Source organism: Podarcis raffonei, chromosome 2 (assembly GCF_027172205.1).
Source record: "Podarcis raffonei isolate rPodRaf1 chromosome 2, rPodRaf1.pri, whole genome shotgun sequence".
Classification (NCBI taxonomy): Eukaryota; Metazoa; Chordata; class Lepidosauria; order Squamata; family Lacertidae; genus Podarcis; species Podarcis raffonei.
The window spans coordinates 52,161,572-52,176,647 of NC_070603.1; the positions used below are offsets into that span (position 1 = coordinate 52,161,572).

General features: G+C 43.7%; 1 protein-coding gene across 4 annotated transcripts in view; it reads right to left on the reverse strand.

The window, feature by feature from the left end:
- Window positions 1-4,879: 4,879 nt before the first annotated feature.
- Window positions 4,880-15,076, reverse strand: part of NEURL1B (neuralized E3 ubiquitin protein ligase 1B) — a 184,651-nt gene continuing 174,454 nt past the window's right edge. For all 4 annotated transcript variants that reach the window (XM_053376603.1, XM_053376604.1, XM_053376606.1 and 1 more), the window contains 4 exons: window positions 13,382-13,942; window positions 9,000-9,707; window positions 7,259-7,384; window positions 4,880-5,130 (listed from right to left, as the gene is read on the reverse strand). In XM_053376603.1, the coding sequence (XP_053232578.1) occupies window positions 4,886-5,130; window positions 7,259-7,384; window positions 9,000-9,707; window positions 13,382-13,942 (1,640 nt within the window). In that variant the 3' untranslated portion in view covers window positions 4,880-4,885. The remainder of the gene's footprint in view (window positions 5,131-7,258; window positions 7,385-8,999; window positions 9,708-13,381; window positions 13,943-15,076) is intronic.

Consider the following 15,076-nt stretch of genomic DNA (forward strand, 5'->3'; position numbering starts at 1 on the left):
GGTAAACAGTTTCATTTGTGGCTTCCTGGTTTAACCACAGCTCACATGAACAGGCCAAAGTCATGAGGCATGGTCATCTGAATGCTGGCCTGGAGCCATTGATCTTTTGATTTGTTCTCATTTTCACCCCAGCTTTTAACAAGTCACCTTAACAACAGGACCAGTGGTAGTCTTGCATATAGATTGGATTTTTACCAGAGGCAACAAAGGGTACTACAGGTGCAGGCAAACTTAAGCAGCAAATCCCTGTTTATTGAAGGTGAAAGGTCTGGGCAAGAGCCATCAAAGAAGTTTCAGGTTGCAAGGAGCTGCTTCTAAAGCCTATAACAGACATGCTCTCTGCTTTTACCATTTTTTCCACTTCAGGCCGGTGGGAATATTTTACAAGCCAACATTTTATTTGTTTCATAAAACAGGTAAAATTTTATATTAATGTAAAACAGAACAAAATAAAAAACATACACACACACTACAGATCACAATGCTAGAGAGTATTAACATGTAGAGAAGTGCAAACTTCCCTCCCCAAAGAATCTGCATTGAAAGTTCTATTACAGAGAGATTAAAATCTGGCTTGTTTGAGAATGTGATGTACAGATCACTGTCATGAACCAGAAAAATATCAAGAAGTTTCAGAAATCTCAAAACTTTTTAAAAAGCTTTTATACAAAGAGGAGATGGGGAGGAGGACGGCAGCAAAGTTTCAATTAAAACATAAAATTTTCACTCCAATATAAAAAAAGAGCAAAGTTCTTGGTGAACACATAAAATTCTATAAAAACTACCAACCATCTATTAGGGTCTTTTTCTCTCTCCATTTTTAAAAGTAGCATTAAAAAGGATAAAAAGTGCACAGACACCTTATAAGGCACAAACAGATCTTCTGAACAGATACTTTTCTCAAAACGAAACAAAAAAAGCAATAGCAAGAACAAGTTGCTCAATAGCCTCTACTTCCTAAAAGTTGTCTGTCAGAGTTTGAGAATTCCTTGTGAGACTGGAATAAGTAAAGCTGCATGTCCATTAACGCTGCTTCCCCAGCTTGCTTCACAGCAACACTTAGGCTGTGGAGTTAACTCTGCCTAATAAAGCCCATGTCAGATGCTGCTCCTTTTGGGCAGTCTGTTCCCAACAGAAAAGATTAAACACCATGTGTCCTTTCCTCCACTTATTTCGAACTACCATAGGTCTACAAATTTCTTTTCAAAAAACCACTGCAGTTGGAAGCTAGTAAAGTAAAAAGGCACACCTTTCCAAGATCGCTTGTAGCACAACTTGTCAATGCAGAAGTAAGCTCCGTTGAGACTAATGGGACTTACTGCCAGGTGTATGTGGTGTAAAGGCTTGCTGTTTGGAAACTAGTTCTAGCCCAAAGGTATCTAAGGGCAATGCTATGGGGCGCTTTGCTATGACACCAGAAAGGGGATGGGAACAATCCAGCCCCAAGTTACACAGGGAGTTGGGAGTAGAATGGAAGCACCCAGAAAGCAAACCCACTGACTACTAAAATTGTCACCCTTCCTTAGAATTACATCTGCAAAAATGTAAATTTGTTGACTTCTTTCTGGTAAGCTTCTCCAGAGCTTAACTCTAGCTGCAGTGATGGCAGCTACGGCAAATAAATTTCATTCAAATTAACTCTGATTCATAGTTATGTCGCTCAGTGGCATCTTAGGTAAGCAGGATGGAATTGAGGATGGAATTGAGATGCTAGGAATATATTCATGCCTTTTCCCCAGCAAACATCTGGCACTCTGGTCATGTGCAACTAGCAGCACCTGAAATAGAGTGAGCGGAAAGACCCCCTTGGAACACATGTCAGTAAGTGGGCAGCCCCTTCCATGTTGCTGGCTTGACTCAGCTTCATAATAAGAAGCTAAGAAGTTTTGCTTTACACAAGTATCTCTATGAAGTATTAACAGCAAATAGCAAGACAGCTGGATGGTGAAAAATAACTTTTGGAGGATCTGCCTTTCGTGCACAGAGCTTGACAGCAGTGCCAACAATGGCAATTAATTTAGCAGGTGATTAAATAATTGCAATCAGCTGAGTGGCTTTGCCCTTTCTCTCTGCTTTTTAACATATTATTGTGCAACTAGTAGCCCAAGTTAAATCTGCTCCCTTTCTCAATTCAAGCATCACATCTCCTCTGCCCCCTAAACTTTTCAGCTGCCCATCATTAACACGCACAACAGGGTCAGAAGCTGACACCAGCAAAAGCTGATTGTGGAGGTCAAGAAATGCAAAGATCCACTCTTTAAGGTGGATGCAACAACCTGGAATCATCTTGTGATGGGGCATTGTTACTTGCTTTAACAATGCTGCTTGCACAATGCCTCCCATGTTGTACACAATGCCTCCCATGTTGTGCAGTTACAGCATTATCTGCATTATTAATTGTCTCCTCCATGGTTATAGACTACAGCTGGCAGTGCAAAAATTAAATGTAAATACTCATGGAGATTCTTAATCACTGACTAGGACTCCTGTTTGGTTTGAGGAGGCCTCAGTTACTTATCTCATCACAAAGCAGTTGCATTCCATGTAGGCAAAAGTTGTTTATAGAGTAACTGATGACATTTTAAACTAACCTCCCTGCCCTTCACATTTCCGTATGGTAATTAGGATACTCAAAACTATTGTAAAGTTACTGGAAGTCATCATGCACCACAGTGTTGTCCCAAACCACTCTAAAGTGGAAAAGAAACAGGCTTTCCTGTTGACAAAGATATTATCTGCACCTTAAAGAAAATGGAAACTCATCTGACTTGTTTGATGCCTTTCCTTATGCAATATGTAACTGTAGCCAGTGGCAATTTAAGACTGCTAGGATTGTGTCATTGGCATTCATTGGCTTCCAGTGCAGCCTACAAACGATGCTAGTGCAGCAACTTTGCCAGGAGCTAAAGGTTAGAAAAGCATTTAAACTAAAGACAGAGGAGAAAAGAGGCTCAGCTACTCAGTGAGATACAGCTACCATGTTGCTCAAAGGACTATGAGAAGCTTAGTCCACACATTTTTGTCTACAAAGCACTCCGTATTCCCTAAACATAATTTGTCCCTCTAAAGCCATTGCTGTCTTCCACCTTAAACTATGTATTATTTTCCCCACTAAGGGATCCACATGCCTTGTCATTTATGGCCAAAATTTGCACTGGCTTACATTTCCCTTATTGGCAGCACAGCATATCAAAGTATGCTGTTGAAAAGGAAAACTGCCTTCTTCCTGCTAGAAGGGCCCCATAGGCTCAGAATAGCTGTTTTATGGAAAAGAATGCAGCCATATATTGGGGCTGAGAATGGCTCCTAGCAGGCTCCCAAGGGTCACAAGTAAGCATTTCTGCCCTGGGAAGACCTACAAGCTGCTCCACCACAGTAGATCCTAGGATCTCATCATAAATCAGATAAAACATCAGGATTACAGCTTTAGAGCATCTGTTGCACAGTGGAATAGAATGCCTCTATTGAGGTGGAAGCAGCAAAAAGCCTGCTCTGAATAAATTCTACTGCTTTTAGATGGCAATGGGACAGGTTGCCTATGGGCAACTACAGTTGTGTGCACTGTAGTAGGCTGGTGCCACACAAAGACTGAGCAAGGAAAGAGAATCGGCAGATAGGTCAAGCAAAGTTGCTTTGTTGCTTGCATGGCACCTCTCCCCTAAAGCCCCAAGACATTTCACATCCCATTCAGGCTAGTGTAGAGTTCAGAGGTTCCTATAACCACAATCAAAATGCATTTATCTTAAAAGCCGGAGCATCTAATAATAGCTTGCAAATTCTTTTTCCAACAAACAATGCCAAGAAAAGGGCTTTTAAATTTCAGTAAGATGCCTCTATTGTGGAGTAGATGACAACTTCCTGGAGAGGAAGAAATGAGAGATTCCACATGGCTGCATACTTTACTGACAAAATCTCTGGGGAGTAATAGAGGAAAACATCCATCAGCTGTTTGCACAAATTTCAAGAGAGGGAACTCTGGACATTTGAAACCTAACAGTCCCCATCAGCTTTCTTTCTTTGTAGCTTGGTTCTAAGCATGGTTACTTGCTGTGATGATTCAGAACCGCCATGCAAGAAGCTGCTTCTCTTGTGCATGCAGAGGCTTACTCCTACCAATACGTTAACACTCTCCAGCTACAGAAGTGCTTCACAGTTGCTCAGTGCAACAGGAAGCTTCAATCTGTGACTTACAAAGGAGGAAAGTGGGATTGTTTACTTGCTGTGTTCCAAGGACATCGATAGCTTTTTCTTCACTATTCCTCATACCTGCTTCCCCTGTTGAACCATAAATGAGAAAAAGTGCCTTGAAGGAAGCAAATGTCATCCATTGCCTATTCCCCACAATTTTTACAAGATGACAGGAGTCATTTCACTCCACAGTGCCTCTGTTAAATCTCCCCCATATATTCCTCCCTGTTTGAAATTGCCTGAGTGCTGTTTCAGTAATTAAACTGCCTAATTCAGTAAATATCCCATGATTATGGTGGGGGGAGGTGCCCAGAATTATTAATTCAAACAATTGTTTTCTCCAGTACTTTCTGCCCAAGTAGGTTTCACTGTCTATTTTATGTTATTTTCTTTTGCTGGGTGGGGAGAGACTCCTCATGGCTCAGCCCCCACCGCTACCTTAACCCAGCAGAGCAGCATCTTGATGAAGCTCTTCCCACTCAGCATCTACAAGGACCAGAGTGTTTCCCAGATCACTTAATTATCCCTGATTGGTTCCTACTGGTCAAAACACGGAAATATAGACAAAAGAGCCACTCTGTAACCAGCACAATAACCCATAAGCGGTGACGGTAAGTTGTGGCAATGAGTAACAACATTCTTCCTCCTGCCCCCTCGCCCCCTCCACACACACCCTCAGGACGGCTGGAAATGGGGTTTAAGGGCGGTAGATTTTAATAATGTCTTTGATGACCCGTCGGCAGATTGGGCAGCAGGCATTGAGTTGTTTCTTCAGCTTAAGACCACAGGTGTTGCAGAGGCACATGTGTCCACAGGTGTAGATCACCACGTCCACCTCGTTGTCAAAGCAAACGGTGCACTCGCCATTCTTGCTGCTTGACGGCTCCGGAGGTGGGAACACGGGAGACACTGGAGGGCTCAGAGGTGAACTTGGAGCAGTCACTGCAAGGAATGGGGAACAGAGAAACCTCGAGTCAGAACCACTTCCCTTTAATCTGAGCCTCTTATGTCAGGCTGCAAAGAAAAATGGGGAACGCAAAGGGTTGCTTCCTTTAGACAAAAGTGCTATGAAAAAAAGGTTTGGGGGATGTTTTAAAACCAGCAATACTTTGACACAGAGAGGGAACAGCAGAACTCAAGAAATATTTGCATATATACCCTTTGTGGGAAGCAAAACCTCTATCAATCCTGTTTCCACATTCATAAAAACTACAGTTTCAAACAGTTGTGATTTAGGAGGTTTTTAAAGATCAAAAACATGCAGTGTGACTTGCATGGGGTGCTGCTAGATAGACTTTGTCTATCATGATTTGTCCCTTCTGTGGCTGTTGCAGGAACCACTTATCCATTCCGTTTCGCTGCCTGGCAGTCACGCCGGCTGCAGCAACTTTCCAAATATGGTATTTGCAAGGTGTGGGGAACTTTCTTTAAAAGTCCATTTCTAAAGTGCATAGCAGAATATTCAGGTGAATTTTATATTAAAACTTATCACAGAAACAAGCTGGCTTCTTTAAAAATTATTTACAGTAACTGGTACAGCAGCTCTGCATTTAATGAATGGGATTTGGGGCTGTTCGTAGCTACCTGGCGTTAATATTTGTATGGTCGGAGATTTAATAATGAATTCAATAAATAAAAGTACTAAGAAAATGTTTTCAATCATATACTTTGTATTCTAAAGCTCCATTAATAGAATCCTATAGCATAAGCTTTGAACCAGCAAAGGATGTTTTACCAGCTCTTAATATTTCTGGAGCAGAGTAGCTCATGATGATAGATTAAGCAGTATTGGCTTTCATCCAGCTGTGGTTCAGTGGTTGTGAAGGCTATATTTCACTCATCATTAGGAACTTTAATTCTTGCAGGATTTCAGTAGCACCATGTGGAGTGACAGTTGAATTTTGGGTTGTTTTTTTTTAATACAAATGATTTTGTATTGCATTTCATGTTCTATTTACCCTGGTTCTGCAAAAACCACATTACAGCCATAGCATAGGACAGCTCTTCATACACAAGGTCATTTCTTGTTACGAATGTCACATGGGGACCATATGACCCCAACCAAAGGAGCCCCTTCTGGAGCAGTTCATGAAACCACTGTGGGAATAGACCAGGTCTGAGGAACCTGTGGCCCTCCTGATGTTGGACTCATGACCATTTCCATCATTCCCATTCATTGGCCATGCCTGCTGGGGCTGATGAGAGTTGGCATCCACCAAAGATTCCCCACCCTTGAGATAGACAAACAATGGCTCTGTGGGAGCACTGGGCCAGCACCTTGCTCCCCTTCACCTAGAACAGGCTGCCATGCAATGGTTTTCCTGTTCAGGTAAAGTGGGGCATCTACTCTTGGGAGCCAGCATGGTGTAGTGGTTAAGAGCAGTGGACTCATAATCTGGTGAGCTGGGTTCGCTTCCCCGCACCTCCACATGCAGCCGCTGGGTGACCTGGGGCTAGTCACACTTATCTGAAGTATCTCAGCCTCACTCACCTCACAGAAGGGAAAAGGAGATTAAGGGGAGTGAAAGGCGGGATATCAAGTCCAAACTCCTCCTCTTATCATGCCATGGAGTTCTGGGTGCAACAGGTTTGTAAAGTAGCTTTAGTTTCTCTAGGCTTCACAGAATTGTAGAGTTAGAAGGGACCATGAGCATCATCTAGTCCAACCCCCTGCAGTGCTGGAATATTTTGCCCTATGTGGGGCTCAAACGCACAACCCTGAGTTTAATAGGCCCATGCTCTACCAACTGAGCCATCCCTCAGGGAGGAAGATATAACAGATATTTCCTACAGACAGCAACAGGTGTCACCTCATTTGTTACTCTCAGGGTTTCCATCTGCTTGCATTAAAGTCTAACACAACCCCAACAGCAGCTTTAGGAAATCTGGACGCTCCTCTGTCACAGGAAGAAAGAGGAAGTTCGGCACACACTGTGCAAGTTACGACATGCCTCATTCAGGCAAAGCAAGACTCAACTTGTAAGGTCTGGCTCATAACTTTTGGGCAGGGTGAAATGTGTGTATTCAAACAACAAGAGTGCAGGAGGCACAAAGCGAAAGGGTCCCTTACCTAGGGATGACTCAGAAGCGGAAGAAGACCTGTTCACGCTGAAAGCCATATCTGAGTCACTGTCATATTGGGAGCCTCCAGGGGATCCTGAGGGAGAGACTGTCACAGGGCTGGACTGCACAGTGCCTGAAAATACAAAATAACAGGTTCTGTCAGCTTCAGGGGTGGGGCAGGAATCTCTCAGGCATGCAATGCTGAACTGAGTCTACCCTGGGACAACACCATCCATTTCATCTCCACAACAGACTTACTGTGTAATTGGGAACTTGGTATTTTGTAATACTTATTAGCAGGTTGATTTGTTTAAAGAAAATGAGCTTCCTCTGGTTCCAAGCTTGCCTTAACTGCCTCGTTAAAGCTCACTCTATTCCCACCCAATTCAGATAGGGGCAAAAATCTGACTGGCAAGATCCAACCAGGAGGTTGAAGACCAGTGGTGGAGAATGTCTAGAACATGGGCCCATGAGGCTGTTTTGACTAAGCCACACCCACCTGCCCCTACACCTGACACCATACATGTGGGGTATGTGGTTTGGTCCAAAGCAGGGTTTGCAGGCATCACCAGTCTGTAGAAAAGGAAAAGAGGTCCTGTGAATTCCACTTACAAAGAACCTTGTAAACAGGAACTTAGGACCCCAAGAAAGATGTCAAGTTACTAAAATATAGCCTACCCCCACCTAGCCAAAAGGGTGCAGCCAACTGAGAGTGATGCCTTCGAAGTCAGGATAGCTAAATGGAACTTCCCTGCTGAGAAGTGGTACATGTATCCAGACCAGAAGCTGAGAACAAAGTGAGAGTGGAATGTAGCCATAATCCTCATGCCCTGCTTGGCTGCTTTTTGGCAAGAGAATGCTGGAGCAGAGGAATCTTGGGCTGATTGTGCAAGGCAATTCTGATGTTCTGAATTATGGAACTACAATCAGCCCTGTTTCAAAGCAATGCTAGTTTTCAGCCAGGAATATAAAACTCAAGTAGTGATCAGACCTCTATATTGGCAAAACGGCCCATAAACTGGTATGTGACCAAAAAGGGGCCTGGTGGTGGTACAAGAGGGCAGTCTGCATCTTTCCAACTGTGCTAGGGCCACTGAAGCTGCTTACAGCACTGGCGTAACATTGATCAATACACCAGGGCCTACGTGAGTGTTCTAGTCAGATGTGATCGAGATCCCTCTCTGCTCCATTGCATGGGTAACATAGGCTTGTAGAAACAGTATACAGTGGTATATCTAGTTACGAACTTAATTTGTTCCGCAGGTCCGTTCTTAACCTGAAACTGTTCTTAACTAGAGGCGTGCTTTCGCTAATGGGGCCTCTTGCTGCCGCTGGCACACAATTTCCATTCTCATCCTGGGGCAAAGTTCTCAACTCAAGGTAACTCTTGCAGTTTAGCGGAGTTTGTAACCTGAAGCGTTTGTAACCTGAGGTGCTTGTAACTCGAGGTACCACTGTAGAATAGTATGCACATTTACTAGCTTTATGAAAAAGTACATGCAAGTCGCCAGACAAGCGGCAGAGACATCTGGTTTTGACCATCTCCCCAAATATAAGATCATGCTTCAGCAAGCATGCTTCAGTGGGCAAGGCACAGCTGGTGGCAACAAGGGTTTAGTTGGCCTATAAAATGCCACGGAGAAAGGCAACAGCCCGCTGAAGCCAGGGAGAATGTAATGCCGCTCCAAAGCTGTAAAGAAATCTCAGCGTTACACTACACTACACCCATATTTTTGAGCTGCACTTACCTAATATTTTGAGTTGATTGATTACACCATGGATCGTGAAAAATACCCACAGTGACTGCGAGGTATCAACGCACATCAGCATCCCACGGTTGATCCCGTTTATTCCATGGTGCACTTCTCCATTTGGCAAGACCACAAAGCTGAGGATGTCCCCATTGTTGAGGACTGGGAAACCTCGGCAAACCACCCAGTATTCTTTGCGATCCAGAAGGAAGTCTGGATCCGCTGGGAGCTCATTTGTTCGTAAAGTACCAGGATCACAAGAAGTGATGCCAAACGTGAGGGCTCCATAGTACGGCAGCCCCAGGTGTCCAACTTCCACAAAGAGGCTTTCGCCAATGTGCAAAGGCCGGTCGGAAAACACCAAAGTCCTATTGCTCTCTTGCCAGTTGGTGCAGGCAGACATCCGGTCCTGAGAAAAGTTAATGTCGGGCCCACGAGTAGGGTGGAAACGCAGATCTGTATCAAGAAAGGCAGGCACCACTTGGGCAAGCTGCCGCCTGCTTGGACAGCAAGGGATGGTGTGATTATCTGTCGGCAGCGCAGGCATACGGCTCAAGTTCAGATTAGCAATTTTGGCCACCACCTGGTTGTTTTCCAGTTCGTTGTTGTTGAAGTTGGCTGAGTCATGGCTGCTCTGTGGAAGGCAAGTGCTGAGTCGTGCGTTGCTGAGACGGGTGGAGGTCATCGTCTCGGCAAACATGCTGTCTGTGAGGCAATGACAAGGAAAAGCTGTATTAGAGGCAAGCTGAAAATGGCAGCCTACCCTGGCTCGATCATTGCTTTTTGGCCACTCCTTCATCATACTTAAAACATCAAATATGATACTTTTCCTAGTCCAATTGTGTTTCCAATTAAAGTGGGCAAAAGGAACATAAAGAAAAATATCTGGAAACACAGAATTTTCAAGGCAGTTAGTAATTCTTCCGTCAAACAAAGCTCCACCAGTATTTGCTATTCTACGGGAGCACTGTCCAATGGAACACCATACTACAAGTGGGTTGCCCGATGCAGGGGCCTCTATTCCTTTCAGACTTGTATTTGGTGCTCACAAAAAGAGACCCGTTTCTGTTCACTGCCTCACTCAATTGCAGAAAAGCAGATTCTGCAAACTACACTACCTTCCTCGTCTCATCCCTCTCATACCCCCACACCCCCACCCCGTCCTTGCCAATTTAATTCATGTAAGAGAGACTGGAAAGAGAATGCATTTAATCACTTTAGACCATTAATAATAAATTGTGTGTAATGTACTTGCCTGCTAAATTAGCAGTAGTGACCTTTAAAAAAATGTTTCAAAGCACACTACAGACTATTTGTTACTGACAGGCTACGTGAACAAGCGACAAACTCTCTCCCAGCACAACATCCCATCTGATAGCGCCCATTGTAAACAAAAAAACAACCCACAAACATTTCTACCCCCAAAGCATAAAACTAGAAACACATCACTCCATATGAACCATTCCCCTGTATAGTTATTGAGAGTTGATAATGAGAAAAAGAATGCGTATGAGGAAAGCAAAGGGCAAGATACTTCGGCAAATTTTGATTTAGGACATTCAGATTTCTAAAAGGAAGAATCATCCTAAGATTATTTTCCCAAAGTCTTAGATCTATAATCTGGGGGCCACTACCTGGACAGTAATTCATGCTGAAATCATGGCATGACTTGTGGATGGCAGCTTAAGGCTGCAATACTGAGCATGCTTACTTAGGAATAAAACACACTGAATTAAATGGGATTTACTTCTGGGAAAATGTACACAGGTTTACACTGTTAAACTTGATTTTAAGTTACACATAACTCTGCTGCATTTGCATGCATTTTAGCCTCCTTAAAAGTGGAAATGTATTGAAAATTTATCTGAAGGGCTTAAAGTTGACTATCAATTCAATATATGGAAAAATCAAACGTATAAACAGCTTTCAATTTTGATTAGCCACATAGCCTTTCTTGACAGAAGGAATCTGGGAGGGGGTGTTAAAGTAAAACCTGTCTTCCTCCTCAGGATCTCAAGTAGCCAGTTCAATATTTCAAAGGAGTGGCTTTCTCTAATTGCTTAAGTCATAAAAGCTTCACATCTACAATGTTAAGAGTTGATATAATGAATTTGTACATAGTGCATCCTGCTTTGTGAAGCATCTACAGTTCTATATTTGGGACACCCTCTGTTCCCGTCTTCCAGCCACTCCCCAATTACTGACACTACAAAAGTGATCCAACTTGGCCCTCACTTTCTCTTACATTTCTACCTGTAAAATGGTAATAATAGTGATCTATTTCATATGGATGCTCTGAAGGGAAAGAGGTGGCCAAGCACTTTTGAAGGCTCTGACCAAAATTCAGCAAGAGTTAAGTGCTCTTATGCTCATTTATTTTAATGGGCTTTTGGCACACAGTCCAAATTAATTGACTGTGGCCAACAAGTGCTATAGCACATTGTAAACTATAGTTCTACAGACTACAGGGGGAGAGAGAAATGGCCTGGTTTCTACCTGCTGCCTCCACTGACAAGCTAGCCATTGTATAATTCACTTCATAGGAGCTGTGCCCCTTCAATTCTACCCAGGGTCATAATGCAGGATCTAACACACCACAGACCATAGCTTTCTGACAAGGCTTAGTAGGGCACAGGCAAACTCAAGTGAAAATGTAAAGACAATTTTCAGAATCATGCTAGGTCTTGGTATGGCATAAATACCCACTTATGCAAGGCACAGAATAAATTTCAATAGCCTTTTGGCAAGGCACTTAAAACTAGGTAAAAGGGGCAATGGCTAATAACGTACTATTCCTAGATGTTTGTTTCATTTTAAGGCGAAAAAGTGTCCCTTGTTTGGGGTGTGGAAGGACATGGAAAGGGGGCTTAAGAATTTGGGGAGGTGGGGAGAGGTTGTGGTGGTGGTGATTTTCAAAATTTTAAGAGCCCCAATTTAAACTGTGCCTATTTAAGAATGATTTGAACTATTCTCCATTAATGCATTCATTATGTCATTATTGCTGAAGCTACGTTATCTTGAACAATCATGTCCACAATTAAGATGACAGGAATGCCAAATCCGTCCTTTGAAGTCAACTGTAGAGCTGCAGTTATGTGCAGTACACCAATACCAGAAAGGGGGGAGGGGTTGTGACAGCTTTATTCAGATAACCCCTGAGTACACCAGACGCATGTATTAGTGCTCATGTTCTGAGAACACTGGAGGCAGCAGATTACATCACAGGCAGCATCCAAGATCCCTAGTGCTTTGTAAACACATACTATCAGGCTTGTCTATAAGGACAAAAATAAGTCCACAATCATGGCTCATTGAGCTGTACTTCTAGGTACGCCAACTGAAGCCAAGCTATCACCTGAACTCTACAGGACAAGGTGATAAATCAAGAGCGAGGAATCTCTTGCCTGGACGGAATAGATTCAAGAAGAGGAAAAACCCAATGCTTTGGAAAAGCTTCCAAACTCTTGGAAAGAGAATTACGACATTGCTGCCCTCGCTGGAGTCCTCTGATAAGCAGAGAAGCTGGCGTTTCTCTTGTGTCAAGGTGCTGTGCTTTCTAAAAAACCCCGATAGGGCAGGAATGCCACATGAGAGGCTCTAAGTGGCCGTCACAGGAGATAATGGTTATGAAGCCTGAGCTGGAGAGGGAGGATGAGTCACGGCACTGCATGGTACACACAGCTGGCAATTTGTGGAGCCAATGCAAGGGGAAGAGGCCTCATGTCATTGGATTGGTCTCCTTGGTTGTGGGGCTCACAGATCCAAAAGTTAAAAGCTATCTCACACCAAGGGCACCAGTGCAACAAACACACCTGCAGTTTTATCAAGCGAGCTTATGTAATAGGAACAGGCTACCAATATAAATACTATGGGCAGTTTCTGGCGTTGGTTTTAAATTTCTGAAGTGTTGGCGTATTAATTTAGGCAACTGTAATTGGAGAAAAAATATCTGTTGCCAGCTTATCTGCCCCATGGTGCAATCCAATTTAACCACGATGGAGCAGAACGTCCGCCTGAAGATTTCACATTTTCACCATTGCTTATTTCATTTATTTATTACATTTACATTCCACCTTTCCTCCAAGAACTCATGGTGGCACACCTGGTTCTGTCCTTCTCAGTTATTACCCTCACAGCAAGCCTGTGAGGTAGGCTTGGCAGAGAGACCGTGAGCTTCATACCTAGGTAGGGATTTGAACCCGAGTCCCAGTAACAGTGACTGGATGAAAATGAAAATGCAAGCTTAGTATCCGGGCTCTACACTTTACAACATAAGCACCGCTACCAACCTCACACAGCTTGTTCTGAGAGAAGGGAGACATGACAAAAGGGTCTATACAGAAGGAGATTTTTTTTTTTAACAGACCATATACACCTACCTAGTATTTGCACTTCATGTGTGATTCCATAGACATCTATCAGTGCCCAGAGAGGCCCGGAGACTTTGACGCCACAGTGAAACAGAATTGGCTCTTCATCATTAACGCTATAGAAAACTCTCCCATGGCGGTCGACCCAGAACGCCAAGATGTTGTCTCTTAGTGCAAACCTCTCTGGCAGGGCTTTGGCCCAGAAGCCTGGCCGTGTCACCAGGTCTGGGCAGGCGTATTTTGGTATGTCGTCTGCGCTCATCTGCGATGGATCGTGAGTGGTGAAGCCAAAGCGCAGGGCCCCGCTCCACCCGTGGTGCACAGACACCAGCTTGAGACGCACTTTCTCGTAGAGGTGGATGGGCCGGTTGGTGAAAGTGACGCCGTTGCAGAAACTGTTCCTCCGGGTGGCTTTGCGGGAATGGGCATCCAGGCGTATGTTTTTTCCTTTGGCCTGGAAATGGAATCGCGGAGGTTCAGTAATGGTGAGAACAGACCGCCTCTCATGGCTACTGTTAGGCAGTGTGTAATAAGGCCTGTGGGATACAGAGCGAGCCTGTTGACTGGTGTCTGCAAATAAAAAAAAAAAAAACAGGAAGAGACATTGTTAGGAATTTGCTAATTTAGGTTGCAATGCTAAGAAAACTGCTCGCCCCCCCCCCATCTACTGATATGTGCAGATTCTAGGCTAGATTTTAACAGACTAATCAGATACAAACACACTCCTTATTTGGACAAAGTTCCTCTGCTCCCTGTTCTTATAATCCTAGTAAGAATGACATTTTTCCAGTGGAGAAAAATTCTGTCTCTCAGCCAGTGTTCAGCTGGAACTAGTTTTTAAATGAATACATTGCTAGACACAACTGACACCTCAATAGAAACACACAAAAAACACCTTAGCACACTAGGTTGAGGTGGGGAGATCCAAACTGCAGTAGTCACGCTGCTACTGTTTGAGGCCAAAAGAGGAACTGACTAGACAATTTCATTGCTGACATAAACAGATTTGCTCAACAACTGCTTCTACAATCTAAAACATGGATAGGCAAACAAAGGTCCGGGAGCCAGAACCGGCCCAATCGCCTTCTAAATCCGGCCCATGGACGGTCTGGGAATCAGCCTGTTTTTACATGATAGATTGTGTCCTTTTATTTAAAATGCATCTCTGAGTTATTTGTGGGGCGTAGGAATTCATTCATTATTATTTTTTTCAAAATATAGTCCAGCCCCCCACAAGGTCTGTGAGACAGTGGGCTGGCCCCCTCCTGAAAAAGTTTGCTGACCCCTGATCTAAAACTTGGGGCAATTGTTAAGTAGGCATCCCAGAAGACAGAGAAAGCAGCCAGTCTGGAGCCCTGTACCCCAGGCAGCCTATGTGTGCTACGTGAGAGCAGAGAGGAAAACTGACATAAAGAGAAGCTGCCAATATGTGGTAATATTACTTGCTGCCACCCTTCTGCCTCTTCTTGGTCCCCAATGCATGTCCTGTTGGAAGTGACTTGAAGCAACAGTGCCCTCCTCTACCCATGAACTCAGAAGCAGACAGGTAGATTGTATGTTTGAAACAATGACAGCATATCAACAAAAGGAGGTGGCAGATTTATCTTAGTGGCACTGAACACCTCCAAGATGACCTGCCCATCATTTAAAAAGAGAAAGTGAGTCACCAAGTTAGTAACTAATCTGCAATCAACTGTTGGACCA